The 16,581-nt window shown below is 36.2% G+C and overlaps 1 protein-coding gene across 2 annotated transcripts in view; it reads right to left on the reverse strand.

Annotated features, from left to right (window-relative positions):
• SLC2A9 (solute carrier family 2 member 9) overlaps window positions 1-16,581 on the reverse strand; it is a 79,858-nt gene that overhangs the window by 14,464 nt on the left and 48,813 nt on the right. For both annotated transcript variants that reach the window (XM_083861224.1, XM_083861225.1), the window contains exons 9-10: window positions 16,278-16,379; window positions 13,705-13,780 (exon numbers count right to left, since the gene is read on the reverse strand). In XM_083861224.1, coding sequence (XP_083717350.1) covers window positions 13,705-13,780; window positions 16,278-16,379 — 178 coding nt within the window. The remainder of the gene's footprint in view (window positions 1-13,704; window positions 13,781-16,277; window positions 16,380-16,581) is intronic.

Here is a 16,581-nt window from a genome sequence, read left to right on the forward strand (position 1 = left end):
CCAGATGGGTCTGTACTAGCCTGTGTTCCAACATGGAAGCTTGGAAACCACAGTCAAAAGCAATTTAAGCATCCACTGTATTTTTGGAATAGTCTTTAAATGCTTTGTCATGAATTTTGCAACTTTAACACATATTTGAATGCAGGTGAAATAATTCACCAAAAATCTACCGGATGATCTTTCTCGTGAAAGATGAACCTGGCATTGTCCTTTCCCCTGGAAGGCTTTCCATACAATTTTCCATGAGACAGCTTTATTTTAGCTCTGATCATAAACCAAAAAAAATTTATATTAGGATTTCCCATAGGAGTTTTTCAACAAGGTAGCTTCCAAACATGAATTTAAATAGGTAATAAATTGATCACATAATTACAGTGATTGATTTTTAATACTTTGGTTTTTTTCGGCATTGCAGTGGACATAATAGAAAAACTCTTAACATACTGCAGTGCTAGTAAAGAATGATTGTTATACCTCTTAAGATTCTACATCTATCAAGAACTACAAATGTCTTATTGCAGTGCAGTACTTGTGTATCAATAAGCTGTTTAATAAAACTAAATTAAACCCACATGACACAATTAGGTATGTATAAATACTTCTGTTTCTATGTTCTTTATTAATTTATCTCTGTAATTAGTCCAGTTACACATAGAATCAATGTCAGGTGCTGGTAAAAATCCAGACTATCAATTCAGTATTCTTTTATGCATGAAATTGGAATGTTAGAACAGAAGAAATATTCTTGGTATCCATGCTATAGATTTTCAAATATATATTTAAATTTACACAAGTATCATCATGTTTTCTTAGGAAAAATTTGGTGTTCACATTTACTGTTTTGTTCAGTGAGCAGTTATGAATAAATATTGCTTAGCAGAAGTTACATGAGTCAGTGCAAAAACCTGAATACAGAAAACATGAGAAAGGAAGGAAAATGCTGAACTCCTCATTCTGTTCTTATCCAGTATCTACCGGGGAATTTATGTTATGGCTATGTATATGATCTATGAAATGAGACTGTTACAAGAATAAATGCCTAATACAAATCAGGGAGATTTATTACAGTGGTAAATCACCTCTAAAGGTGACAGAAATTTTGTGCCCTAAGAACCACTAAAGAGAAAGGAAGTCTCCTGAGTTAGCAGCTCATCTTTCAACACCCACCCGAGCCAAACCCTTGTGTGTTCAGGCAGTGACCCCACGGCAGCCAGAGGGTTTCCAGTCCCTCAGAAGGACCCCCATGGCCACCCAGCTCAGTGACCTCCTGCAGGTCTCAGCTCTCCAAATTCTGCCCATACAGGGGGGAGTCTGGGAATCCCAAAAGGCTGATTAGGGCAAGAGCTCCCAGATTTTCCAATTCCATGGTTTGAGACAAGGAGTCTTCAAAGTGAGATGTTTTGAGAAAACAGACAACTACCTTGCAACAGTGTTCTGGTTTTGGGGGAAAAAGCCTGTGCAGCTCTACACATGATCAAGCAAAATGGCTTTTGTCTGCGAGGCAAGTCACGTAGGGAAGACTGATATGTCCTAATAGGGTTGTGGGCCAAAGGGCTGTCTTAACAAAAGGTTTTGCTATTTGCAATTCAAGGGCCCTCTAGAGAGCAACTGTGAGAGAGAAAAAGTGGAAGGGAGACAAAACTCCTGGAAGATAACTACTGGAAGAACAACCCAATGTTCTTCAGTGAGAGAGCTGTTAGTTTTTACCCAGACTTTAGTTATTAAAAAAACCCAAAGAAACAAACAAACAAATAAACAAAAACCTCCCAGTGTAACCAATGAACAAAACCTCCAAAAATGTGCAACAAAACCATGGGAAAATATATTTAATGAATACTACTGGGGGAGATGCAATGCAGCTACTGAGTTTCTTCCATTTCTGTAGGTCTACAGATAGAATAAGAATTTTGCAAAATAGATAGCTCAATCTTTATAGAGGTGTTCTGTCATGTGTTAGATTATTTTAACTTGCACTTTGTATTTGATTGAATAATACCCTCCAAATATGACATTGCAGTCAGATATGACAGCTGTATTCCCAGATAATCCTGCTGAGAGAACTGGGAACAGAAGGTGTGACAGGGGTGTACTGAGTCACAGCTTCATGCTACAGGCTTTTCTAGCTGTCTGCAGCACTTCTCCACAGGATAATTAAGTAAAACAGGCACTTTGTTTGTAGAAAATGGTATAGCTCATTAACCACAATAATTTGTACCATTTGAATATTTTCTGCCTTAGATTAAAGGCCACTTGAGTAAAAAACATTTAAAGCAGCCAGTGTATGACAACCAAAAAGTGCAAACTGTAAGACCAAACTAAAACACAAATAATACAAAACCTTGCAAACTCCAGTATTATAAATTGTATTTATAATTATCAAAGGACTAGTTTTTAATGTAGTATTGTGAGAGAGACTTTTACATTGATTAATTTGCCCTCAGTTTAGCACCTATATAAAACCTGTTATTCCAATAGCATTTAGAAAGCCAGTTCCAGAGATATTCTGAGCTTTGTTGGTGCAATGCAACCCATATCACTCAGGGTAAATAAAAAAAACAAATTAAGCAATGATGCAGAACAAAAATATTGATTCACTCTATTCTAACTTCAGTAGTAAAAATGTTATTTCTTGGTTCTCAAGTAATTTACACTAAAATGGTTGACATACAATACAAGGCTATTACATAAAATATAATAAATCACACAAAATTCTTTCTAGGTCCATTTAGGTAACTAGTTCTATAGTGGATATTCCATGCAAAAAAGACACAATGCCCTTATCTGAACCATCTGGTAACTTCCTGCTCAATGAAATTCTCCCCCTCTTGAATATTAATTAGCATACTTTCCTATAATTTTTACATCTATAAGTCAGTGCACTCAAGCAGAATTTTATGAGCAATCCTTTACTGACTGAATAATTTTTCACTGAAAATTTGTTCAACAAAATACTTATCATATAACTGATGAATCGAAATAAGTTCAGTATTTTTAAGATATTTTTCCTTAGATGAGTTATATACAACTCCTTTGAAATACAACAGTTGGCTGTAAACACGAGGAATATATTTAAATTTTAACTTATTTTAATTTATTAATTTATTTTATTATTTATTTTTTTGCCTCTTTTATTTTAAGACAAACTAGCAGTATGTAAGTAATTCTGAAAAATTCTGAACAAAATGAGTACATTGCTTTTTTGTTTTTTGGTAACAATTTCAGTCTATTGGGATATTTAGTGAGTTTTAAAGTTTCTTGTTATTTTTGTTGTTTGATTTTTTTTTAATCTTGGTTTTTGTTGGTAAAAACTGAACATCAATATTAAATTTTTCCTCTTGTCAGCATTTCTTTTAGCTTGACAATTATAATTCTGCATAGCTACCAAAGAAGAAAATGCAACAAAATAAAATACGCTCAACTTATAACTACATAAAGTTAATAGTCTTTTAAACATTTCTGTCTTTATAACATCACAATCCTAATTATAGCCCAACTTTCTGTTCTATTTGAATGTGAAGGATTTTTTTTTTACTGAGCTATGACTCTATGTAATAGAATTAAATTTATAATTATTCTCAGTAACAATGATGATTAGGCACTTCTGTTCATATTAAATTGTTAAAACCAATTACCTCAATGATGAGAACAATGATGGGAGAGTTTTCACTTTAATAAAAGCACAGGAGTGTCCCTTGTATATTCTTCCACTATACAGATGGAAATAGTGTGGAAATAGCCAAATTAAAGACTCACAAGTGTGTTCAGTCCTAGGTAAGAGAAATATTCACAAACTCACAGCACTGTATGAGGACTGAACAGAATAAAAAACCCAACCCCTATCTATTCTAGGCTTATTACTTTTATGATAATCTTCTGAAAGAAATATAGTCATCACTGACATTCCCGACACAATTTCCTGTCAGGAATTCAAGTTGATGGACCATTAACACAAAATGCTGCTGGTTGTGAGCCTGCAAGCTAAAGCAATCTTGAAAAGTCAGTATATTTTAAAAAACAAATTACTCATGCTAGCAGTGCACAATTATGTGTTTGTATATCTGCATTCACCCTGAAGGATGCCAACAGTAAAAGTAGTGGGCCAAATTTTCAAAGAAGCTGAGACTTAAGAGTTCTCCTTGTCTTTCTCCTGTTTAAGATGGGTAACAGACCATGTCTTAACTGTTTATGATTTCTGGAAACTGTTGAAGTTTTTAGGACACATGACTTGAAATGCCAGTAATTAAAGAAGTTGGTTGCTGCTACAGGATGGTGGTCAAGGTATGAGGACCAGTAGTTGTAGAACTAATGAACGTAACTAATGAGAATAGCAAAAAAATATTTCCCTTACTGTTGCCAATAACCAAAACAAATATAAGAAATTTCAGTATCTAACAGGATCTTTCTGTTTGTGCTAACAAACAGAAAGAAAAGGAAGAGAGACTCAGAGGATGCACTTTGACTAGAAGCACCAGATGAAGATAGTAAAAGTCTTGATGTAATGAACAATATAAGGCTTCTTTCTGATGAAACTCAGAAATAGGAATCAAAGCCATTACTCGGTGTTTCCAAAAAAGTGAAGTTTCTGGAGTAGGACAGATAACATCTGGAGATTTAAAGGAAACAACTGCTTTGACTGTTTGCTTGGACAAACTGACACTGACTACCCTTGTTCATGCAGTTCTCCTGACCAATTTTTTCCATCTGGAAGTCTCTTACTGGTGTTTATTCATCTTTCTGTGCAGTACCTTGGCTACCAAGAAACACCATCTGGACTCTAGAACAATGTTCATTGCCACATCAAACTAGTAAACTTTTGCATTTAGATCTTAGCCATGGAGATTAGTCAGAAATAGATGAAATGAAGAGAAAACTTTTCTTTGCTGTGCATTGTGCCTGGGCATAAGGGAAATAAAATATTTTTATTGTCTTATATTCGTTAATTCTATATCTACTGTTCTATATATTTATTAGTTTGCACTTTTGCAAGTATATCTATTTTATACAAATTCACAGAAAAAATTAGGTTTTTTTACTAGGCTTTCCATATCCAATCCCTATTAATCTGAATTATGTACCTAGGTAACTTAGACAGCTTTTGAATAAATGAGTTTTTGTCATGGGTGCATGAACCTCTAAAACACATGGGTGCATTTTTGCAACAGTAAATTTCTTCAGGGTTGGAGTTGTGAGCCATCAGCAAGTAATTAATGATCATTCAGGAAAAGCTGCTAGTTCAGGTAGGAGGAGTGCTGTCAAGTGTCAAAGCATTCACATTTTGAAAGCTTCAATTAAGATAATTTGTAAAAATCTATTGTTAGCAGGATAAAGTTCATAAGTTTTCCTGCTGCAGAGAACTCCAGGTGTCACCTCCAGCAACTCCTTTATCCAACAGATACAATTACCTTTCAAATACTAGGGGTTCATTTTTCTTTAGAACTGCCACTAATTATAAAGAATTGAAATCACTTTTGCTACAGAACTGTTAAAAGCTACACATTTGCTCTATGCTGCTGTTTAAGAGAGAAGAATTAAAACTTAAAATGGGTATTAATCCCAAAATATATGTTGAATGACATTGTATTTAATATATTCGAGGGGCACGTTATCCTCCCCCCCAAAAAACATCAATGAATATTGAAAGGAATTCTAGTCTTATTTCTTTACAGCCTAAAAAAACAGTTTGTTCAATCGAAGGTAATCAAAGGATAAATTCTCAACTAGTTGACTTGATAGAAGTAGTTGAAAATACTCCTGTCCCCAAGGGTAGGCAGGAGCTTTTTCCACTGCTGGAGAAACCAGAAAGGAAAAGGTACCTGAGCCCTCCCCAGGCTGTGCTGCACAGCCCACAGCAGCTGCAGCAGTGGCATTGACACGGCAGGCTGTGGTGGCTGCAGCTGGGAGGGCAAAACACCAGTCCCAAGGTTTCTTCTTTTGAATCCCAAGGATTCTTCCTTTGGGATGGGTGGCAGCCCACAGCAAGGGAGTGTCACAACAGGGGATGGGGCCAGAGGTCTCAGAAAATCTCCAGCTGAGACTGTCTTCAGGTAATTACAAGTTTCTGAACTGAACCATAACTCACATTTGGAGTATTTAACTGATATTTAGGCAGCATATTTTAATTCTGCTGTTGTGCTCACAAAAGCCTTACAACTGTCAACAAACCAAGCCCTTTCCTAAATACCTGGGAAAACCAAAGGTTATTTCTGCACAAATACTCTTCATATACAGTGAAGGAACTACTTGGCATTATCAGAGAATGCCTATCTGCTCTAAAGACTTCTAGTTTATATAATTAAAAAAAAAAAGAAAATTAAACTAGCCTTTCAAATCTACTACTTTTAAGGTAAATATAGAACGACATGGGTTTATTTGTTTCTTTTTAACCTCATACACTTTTCTGCTACAGACAGTGGGGGTTTTTTTGCACTCAAGCAAGCTCAAACTCTTGGCATAATGCCTCTGTGGGAGGCCAAGAGTGTTAGAAGTTTTTACATCCCACACTAAGTGGAGAAGCTGAAGCATCACACAAAGCTTCTGTAAATGCCTATGTCAGGCAGTAATACTGCTGCTGCCTTTCATTGCAGTACTTTTATGTCTACATATGTGCTATCACACCTTTGCTTGTTTCACATCCAAGAGCTAATTTTTATTTTCTTCACTCATGACATTTCAGGCTGAACAAACCTCGTGACTTTCAAAGTGACCCTTTAATGACAACAGTGCACAATGACATTCAGAGTAAGAGCATGGAGTGATTTAAACTTTAAATACCAAAGTATCTCTGATACACCTCAGGGCACAGCAATGATTTCCTCTGAGTTTTGTTTTGTTTTCTTTATAATGTCAATTTAAAATTGCATTCAATTGTATTCACTGTATTCAGCCGTGCTAGGGAAGACTTCACTCATATTCCATAAGCCATGACAAATATTATAAAACTCTCAAAAAAGAGACAAGCATAAGTGAAACATTTTTCTGGAATCACCTGGTTTGTTGATATTTCTCAGCTGCGTCTGAAAATGCAATTGCTATAAAAAGTAACAATTGAAAAATTAAGGTCTTGCTACCATAAAATTAGTATTTTTTCAAATTCATCTGAGTTTGAGTTTAACTGATTTCTCTTTCCTGTAATCAGACTGTGACTGGAAACATACCACTGATCTGATTTTTTCATACATACCTAAATAGAAAGTTATTTTAAAAGTAGGAATTTAAGTTAAATCAAGCAGACTTGTGTTTGCTCTCACTAAATTCAGCCTTATCCGTGCTACACTGAACTCAGCAGGACTTCTGTGGGGAAATGCTACTCACCCACAGAAATACTTACAGGATTAAAGACCAGAATAACTACTTCTAAGACATTATGTGGTGTAAGACTGTAAATCCAAAATGCCTGAAGCCACTGTATATGACTTAGCCAGAGACTTTTGCTTTGTTCTCTCTAGTGCCACTAATTTAAAAATTGCAGGTATTGACAGAAATGAAGTCAGGGGCTGCGTTTTATTGCAATGACCAGATAGAAAATCCCTCTGGCCACATGTGCATCTTTGCAGACCCTGTGAGCTTTTAGACAGGTAGAAACAAGGTAAGATCTTACACAGAGGATCAAACATCTCTGTAATAAAGCATCCCCCATTCCCAAGTGGGTATGTCTGTATAAGGAAAGAGTTTCAGTTTACCTTTAGACATTTTAGGAAGTTTAGCTAGAAAGTTCTGTGCCCTTCTCATTGTAACTGGCTCAGTGTCAGCACAGAGGCATTGACTGGGCTCAGAAAATGTAACTCAAAGCCTGTTGCTGATTTCGTTGGGTCAGGAGCCAAATAGCCCACCTGAACTACTGAATACTGAAGAGAGAGAACAAAGAAGCTCAGCACATTTTTGAGGTGTTGTAGCAGGTGTATGGGGACCTGTCCCTACACTGGTTCAGCTTACTCTTTGTGTTTGCATTATATTCTTCCCTTATTAAAATCTTTTTGCCTTTTCAAGACACACTCAATCATGCCATCTCACTAATTGATTTTAGCCACTTCTCTGTGGAAGGGCTGGACCTTCAGAGGTATTGGGAACCCCAATACTTTTCACTTAGAGATAAATAAAGAACACAAGACTAGAAGACAAAGGAATCCAGGATCATATTAGAATCATCTGGTTCAAATATAATCCTCATTTTTTTCAGGTAGTATTTAATTCTCAGCCTATTCTGTGAGACACTATGAAATTATTCTTTCCATATATAAATCTATTTTCTTCACCTTCACAGTAGCCCTTCTTTGCAGCCCTTCTGTGTTAATTGCTGCCTGAGCAGTTTTGTGCTCCAACATTCAGATCTAAGTCATCTCAAAAATGATGACACGACACCTGACAACACAATGAGCATTTTTCACATTATAATTCAGTGAGACAATGCATGACAATATGATGTATTAGGTCTTTAAGAAAACATGTAAAAGAATGTGGATAGAGAGTGTTCATAGAAAACAATCCTTCAAATTATTCAGATAAAATATAATCAGCTATGTGGAAGTTTTTCATGTGATATTGGGAGACAGTATTCTTATATTTTTCCTTAGCTAACTGGAATTTTTCAGACATTCTTAAATCTTTACCCTGTTCTGAGCTGCTTTTTCTCTCCAGGTCATGCAGGCATATATGCCCCATTCTTGGAAATTGGAAAAATGCAAAAGATTTCAACAGAATCACTAATCTCAAACTTGAAGTGCCACCAAAATAACACAAATTTCCAGCACAAAGATGGCTTGAGTTATCACGATCAGGCAATGGATATAAAATCAACTCCTCAGATTTTTGGAACTTTCATGAGTATTACTATTTGTTGTAATAAATGGTAATTTTTCTTTTCTTTCCAAAGGACTCCAAGGAACTCTTTGGAAGAAGAAACATTACCACATGCCTTCTGGTGCACACATGTGGCTGATCTCCCTCCCAGATGCAGTGGTCAAAGGGTGGGCAACACACTTGTGCTACACAAACACTTTTTACAGATCTTACTGCCACAATTAAGGTCTGGGGTTATTTATCCTTATTTCCAGTGGTAAAATAAGTGCAGTGCTTCAGTGCACCATGTTTCCAGAGCCAGCAAATTTGCAGAGATTTGAAAGCAACAGTACTTATTCAGTTTCTGAAAGAAGGTGGGAAAAGAAGATTGTCTCAAAGCTAGGTATTTTATCAAAACAGTCCACCTCCTCCCACCTCCTCCCATCCTTCCGTTTTGTGAAAGACAGGCATCATTCCTCACCCTGGCCACCATGGTATCCTGTCTCTTCTCTGCAGTAGTGCCTTCCCTACTTATCAAAACTGGATAAAAAGGTGTTACACTTAAACAGAATACGCTTTTGAGGAAAAAATACCAATAAATCACTTCAAACAAAGATAATGGATGGAAATGCTTCATGCCAGGTTTCCAAGCTCTCATGGTCTTCACTGTCTTTTTGTTACACTTATTTTCACTAGGAAGATTATCCGGAAGTCCATGCCAATATTTCTGTAATCCCCAATTAATCAGTTGATCAATTTTTTCTCCTTATGTTCCACTGTCTGACACATCTTGACAGGTGTCAGAAAAACCATTCTCAGAACAATTATATGTTCAGGAGATTAACATATATTTGTTTTATTTGAGTTGGAAAAACTTCAAAACCAAAGCCTGCAAGACCCTCATCTGAAAATTCATGACAGACTCACTGACAAGTGGGGTCAACATCTCTGCAGAAAAAAAAATCAGAAAACTGAATGGAACACATTCTGTGTCAGTTTTTGAGTGTTCAGTTGTTTTTTAAAATATTTGGCTGGTGGGTAAAAGGGGACAATCTGCAGTAGGTTTTCTAAAACTACAATGCACATTTTTCAATTCTCCCAGAAAAATCAAAAATCACTTGCTGGCAGCAGCAACAGTTGTAAAAGTACAATAGTGAATGGGGAATTCAAGAAAATAGCCGAAAAAAAGCAGAAGCTTCTCTTTTTTCTGTTTAAATCAGATTTTAGACCATCTTTCCTTAAGGAGATTGATTCTGCAGGCACAGCTGAACATGAGTGTTCAGTCCATGAAGAGGGAACCACACAGGTTTAACTGAGAAAGTGGGAATAAATTTTAGTTTTCCTTTTTTCTTAAATATTAACTAAGGCAAAGTTAAAGAAGGAAGACATTTCACATGTACCTAAACCTGTCTATCACTGTCGAAGTTTCCAAGAAGCTGCACATTATTTATCCAATCTGTAAAGGAATTACAAATCAATGCATTTGCTCATGATGCATAACCTGAACAGCACAAATGCTCTCTGCCAATCCTGAAAATATTCTTATACTTTTTTTTTGTTTGATTTGTTTTCTCACCTGATTTTCAGCTTTTTGCTTTTTGTCTCCTTAGGAGTCAGAACCAATCCCCTCAGTTTTTTTCTATTTCCTGTTTGCTGGATGACTATTCTTCATATGAAATGTATTCTATATTTATTTCAGAACCAGCAAATATCTTAACTTGCATAACTTTAACCAAATAGGCACAATGAAACAACTGTCTGGAACAGCATATCTCCTTAGTCTATAGAACAATAAATGATTTTCTTTCAGATCACAGATTGACTGTATCGAGCACAAGGGCTCCTTTAATTTTTAGAAAGTGAAGATTTTCTGCTGCTTGTCTTTTGACAAAAATCATGAAGTACCAAACCACACACATGCCTGAACATACTTGTTGCTAGCATTATTCTTTCAGTCCTCAAAAATATCTGCAAGCTGAAAAGCCGAATTCAGAAAAATTGAAACAAATAAACACCCTCCACAGTTTATAGTAACAGCTGAACCTCACTGTAAAGAAGCAGATGGCACTCATGCATATGCTCTCAGAAAATGGTTTACACAACATCTAAGCTATCAAGAAGGTATTAGATGTTCTAACAAGAGAGAAAATATTGTACTTTTAAAGGAAATTTTATGCTCTAGAAAATTAAAGCAGTATTTTTATAAACTCAGTTCCTCATGTTATTCGTTATGTTTAGACAGGACAATTTTTCCAAGTATCGATAGCTCAATGAACATAAACTAAATTTGTCCTAGCTTAAGATTTGTACCTATGGAATCACTACAAATTGTTTTTGTAATGTAACTACAGAAGGAATTAAGTTACTGAGGATTAGTTGATATAGTCCCTGTTTAACCAGTACAAATGAATGACAAAACTTCTACAAAAGGCTAAAAGTATGAAAATATGCAGCTTTATAATAAATAATATATTTTCATTTTCTTGAGGGGAACCCCTTTTAGTGCCAGAAAGGTGGGAAAGTTATTCTTGAACTTCACCTCTGTCTCATTAAACCATTAGAGTGCTACAAAAGAACACCAAAGTGTGAAATTCTCCTGTTAAAGGGCTGTCATAAAATATCACTGAAAAGGCAGCAATAAGAAATATCTGTTAATTCCAGAAAAATCTGTGTTGATAAGGTAAAAGTTTACAAGATCACAAGGAAGTTGAAAAGGAGGAAGAGGATCAGTTGCCCTGTTTCTGCAAGACTTAGAGGATATCACACAAAGGCTAACAAAGGATGTGTGCATGAAAGGTGGTAGGCATGTAGTTTCCTTTTCCAAAAAATACTATAATTCTGCTGTTTCAGACAGAGATTTAACAAATCCATGGGAGACCATGAAAATGTTAGAAACTATATCTGAGAAAGACCCTGTGCTGGAAAAAGGAAAAAAAAAAGGTGCTTTGGTTCTCTAAAAATGTCACACCTACTTGGCCTGTTTGTATTTTGCTCTGCCCACTTCCCTACAATCACTGCAATGGAGAACAATAGAAGTCCAAACTATTCAGTTTTGATCTTTGTGTAGTAATTTAGGACTCAGTATCCTTGAGTCTCTCTTCATCTTTCTTGTTTTAACACCTGCATTCTGCCTCTCAAGCACGTCCCCATGAAGCAACAGGAGACTGGCTGTGCCACTGCCACACCCTTTTCATAAGTAGCGGGGCTGCTCTTAGGTCCCCAAAGCTGTCTCTTCTCAGGCTGGACAAGTCCAGTTCACCCAGTCCCTTCTCATAGGTCTCCTGACTGACATGGTGACTCTCCAATGGACGTGTCACAGGCTATTGATGTCTTTCCTGTACAAGCAAAGGAGGACAAAACTTGACACACTAACTGCACTCAATATTGAGTTCTGCCTTGTGATACAAAAAGCAACGGGTGCAATGTGGACTTCTTGTAATAATTTCTTTGTTCAGGATAAAATATATATGCTCTCTTCTTATTCAATCATCTTAAAACATTGCTAAGAATGGAAGTTGCCCAGCTAAAAGGTAGTAAAGTAGTTCAGATCTGCTAAGCTCCTCTAAAGAGAACAGAGAAGTTTCACTGAAGGTAAATTGGCCCCCACCAAAGTCACCTAAAATATTGCTATTGATTTGCAGAGATAGCAGAATATGATTCCTCACAACTTCTCAACAGCTGAAGAGTCAGTTACTGAGATTTTCATTAAAAGCAATTCAATGTTAAGTGTGACCCAGATATTCCCAGTATTGTCAGATATGACAAATGTTTGAACACACAGAGGAAAGGCAGAGAGGCCAGCTAGGTAGCTGCTGGCACACTATTAATGTTCTTTGGCTTTAACAGCACTGATCACAGTGAAAAACACAACAGAAGCTTTAATTTTAATGAACTTCTGTAGAAAGTAAGCAAGTAATTTTTTACAATAGCTGTTTGTCCTGGATGTATCTGCAGATACTTTATTTCAAAGAGATGGTGAAGTACAACACAAATCCTGAATAAAGAGAGAATAAAGAGAAAGAACCTAAATGAAGAACACTAGAATCCATTTTGAAGAATGGTGAGGTGAAGAAGAAAAGCAGAGGGTTAATCTTCATGTGCTGGAAATAAAACATGTAAGATCATATTGATCTGCAAGTTCTAAAAATTGGTGGAACCTATCTGTAACAGGGAAAAACCTTCGGTGTCTTTCAACAGATTTTAAAAACCCCAATGGCAGATGTTGCAAATAGCTGCACTTAGACCCTCTGAGCTACATAAAACACCAGAAGGGAAGTTTTAAAGAAGTCTCAAGTCTACATTTGACATTCCTAACATATTTAAAATTCAAGAAAAGTTATATTCCACAGAAGTCTTTAACACCCTTCCCCCCATCTCAGTCTAAGAAATATGTCAGCAATACAGTGGACTTAGCTGAACCTGAGATTTGTCCTTACAGAAAGACAAAGTGATTGTTGTTTTTTTTCAGTATTTTCACAGTATTTTTCACAGAAATTAGTGACAAACTCTTTTCCCAGAAACAAGGATAAAAGAAATATCTTGGTATTTTCCCCATTTTTTTCTAAAGCAGCATATTTTTTTGTAAGCTTTTCAAAAGAGGATCCACAGAATTACAACAGTATTTCATTAGAGTCACATCAAACATCAGGAACTCTTCCCCAAGTAAACCACAATCAATCAATTAGACCACTTCAGTGGTGAAGATGTATAAACAGCTGATTAATGTTTAATGTCAAACTCCTTACAAAGAAAAAGAGGCAGTAAACAGTGCACAAAAAACCCCTCTAAAAGCTCAAGGGAACAAAAGTCTTACTTTCTGGTTTACTGCCAAAGTGAAGTTCTGTACAAGTGATTTGCTAACATAATGCCAGTGCAAAAATACCTGTCCTTAGATATACAAAGAAACATGGAGAAATAATACAGACATACCTGGTCCAATGCAGAACGATGCAATGATTGCAAGGATGCAAAATATACTGAGGTAAGGAAGCCAGTACACAGTGTTCTGGGTAGATAAAAAACATTCATTTTAAAAATATTGTACATATCACAAATATTTTTTAAAATTCACAGATAATAGATACTCTCCTGATCTATTTCAGAATTTACTCTGGGGTTACTTTAGAAAATCACACATTTCTGTAGCACCTTATTAGATGATTTATATTTAAAGGCCTTGGTGTCTGTGAAATCCCTGTAGAGAAACACTGGGCAAGTTATGTACCATAGAGTCAGAACTCTAAAAAATCACAACTTTTTGTGCTAAAGTTCAAGCCAACCTGGAACACTGAACACACCTCTATCTGCCTCAGGTGCTTCAGTCATGTTTAAAAAGAGCATCTGGGATGGCCCATGAGCTTCAAAGTGCACCAGCCAAAGGCTTGGCTGAAGGCCACACATGGCAGGCTGACATTTGGTAGGAGAACCAGGTATCTGAACCTTGGCAAAACACGGCAAAGCCACAGTCCAGGGCTTTTCAGCCATAATCTGATTTTGCAGACAAGGAAGGCCTTGCTATCTGCTCTCTCCTCTACTCCTAAGCAGATTTTTCTCTACTGACACATCTAAATGTCAGGAATTTGAAATAAAAAGAGCAATTCTTGTGGAGTTTGCAGGAACTGCAAACAGAACTTTTTCTTAGTCATGTACATGAATGCTTGATTTTAATTCTAATAGATGAGAATAAAACATGGATGCCCATTTCTTCCTCTTTCCAACAGGTGGAGTTTTACTGCAACAAAGTGTGAATGATATTTTTATTAGAATTTTGCTATTTTTGAAAAGTCTGTTAAGATACATATAAGTGTACTATCACCACCTTGAGTGGCACTGTAAAAATATTCTTCTAAAGAAAGTAATTATTTTTTTCAGTTTTAAGGAAAGGCCCCCATTTTATGATGCTTTTTTCTCTTCTAGTCTGGGTTATTTCTTTAGTTATGTGGAAACCATGGTCTCTTGGACATTAACCTTAACCAAAAGGCTTGTAGATCTATCAAAATTACACAATATAGGGCTCTTGTTTGGAAGCAAATCCAAGATTTCTGAGTAAGAGAAGATGAAAATATGGAGTAGATATAAATTCCTCTGAGATTAAGCCTATTTGTACCGTGATCCTTTATTCAAAGCAAATCTCTAATATTTTAAACATTGAGACCCTTTTGAAAGGAGGTAAAACTGAAAGGCATTCAGACTTCAGGGATTTAAAATAGCTGAAAGTCCTCACACACCCAACTTGGCTTTAAAAGATCTGGAAGAGAATTTTTCACTTGGCTTACAAATTATGGAATAACATCTCTCTTCAGGAGGAGAGCTGTCTTACAGCTGTCCTGGCAGGTAAGTGAAGTAAAGCTTTATTGTCATGTACGTGCAGGTAAATCAAATAAAACTGCAATGGTGTGGCACAGACCTGCCAGTCAACCTGTCTTAGTGACTCCCTTCAAACAAGAAACAAGATTTGGAAGTCAGATTAATGGCACCACACAGGAATCCAAACCAGCGGAAAAACACCTTGATGAAACAACACCCAAACCCAGTAAATATCAGTTCTACTTCTCTAAAGTCCCTAGGAACATAAACAAAGCATGTTATTACATAGATTGAAGTCAAAAACCAAAAATTACTCAGGGCCAGAGTTTAAACTGGTTTCATAAATCCTCCTCTGAAATTTTGAAACACCTGGGGAATTGAGTACTAATAAAATCTGATAACTTAGAACCATGTAATCATAGAAACATATTGATTGAAAGAGACCTTTAAAGCTCATCTAGCTCCAATCCTCCTGCAATGAGCAGAGGCATCTTCAACTAAATAAGTTTGTTCAGAGCCCTGTCCAACCTAGTCTTGAATGTCTCCAGAGAAGGGACATCAACCATTTCTCTGGACAACCTGTTCCAACACTTCATCAGCCTCATCACAAAACACTTCTTCCTTATATCTAATCTTAATTGACCCAGGTTTTGTTTAAAATTATTACCCCTGGTCCTATCACAACAGGTCCTGCTAAAAAAGTCTATTATCATCTTTATTCTAAGCCCAAATGTTCTCCAAAGGATGTCTTTATATTGCCTATACAAATACCAGAAAAGTAAACATCAAACATGGAATTTTTTCACTAAGAAAAATTCCAAACCTAAAATAGGAATGACATATGAAGCATGAAAGAAATCTCAGAGAGAGCGAATTACAAACAAAGATACACCCACAGATTATGGGTAAACTGTTTATTCAACTATGGGTAAAATTGTCTTCATAATAGTTCCTGATATGCATAAATCTTTGAATTAAGGAGTCTGAATGTGAGAATGTGAGAAAGTCCCTATAGCTTTTTAATGCAGTAGCTTTGAAGCAAACAGATTCATAAATTAGTATAAGAGACCTTTCACTCCTTATGCCAAACTGATTGAAAGGATTGGTTTACACAGATATGTTGAGACAAACCAGTATCAAGCATGTTTAGAATAGGTGAAAGAGAGAGTAAAAATACATAGTGGCCCCAGTGTTACCTGTAAAGTCAGGGAGACAGTGAGTACTCCAAAGAAGACAACCATCAACCCAAAGCCTCCAATGAGGAGAGGCCTGCGCCCAAGCCGTTCAATAACTAAGCCCTGGAAAACAAAAAGTGGCATTTGACTTTGTTGAGGAAACACTGAAGAACTTGGACCATGAAATATGTTCTCCTAGTAAATATGAAGATCAAAACTAACACCATGAGTGTTGATTTTACTCTGTACATAAGTTAGGACATTCATAATTGTGCTCACAATTATGTTTACAAAATTTAACATGTTTAAAAAAACAAGTCAGCAT

Source organism: Zosterops lateralis, assembly GCF_965231275.1.
Source record: "Zosterops lateralis genome assembly, chromosome: 5".
NCBI lineage: Eukaryota > Metazoa > Chordata > Aves > Passeriformes > Zosteropidae > Zosterops > Zosterops lateralis.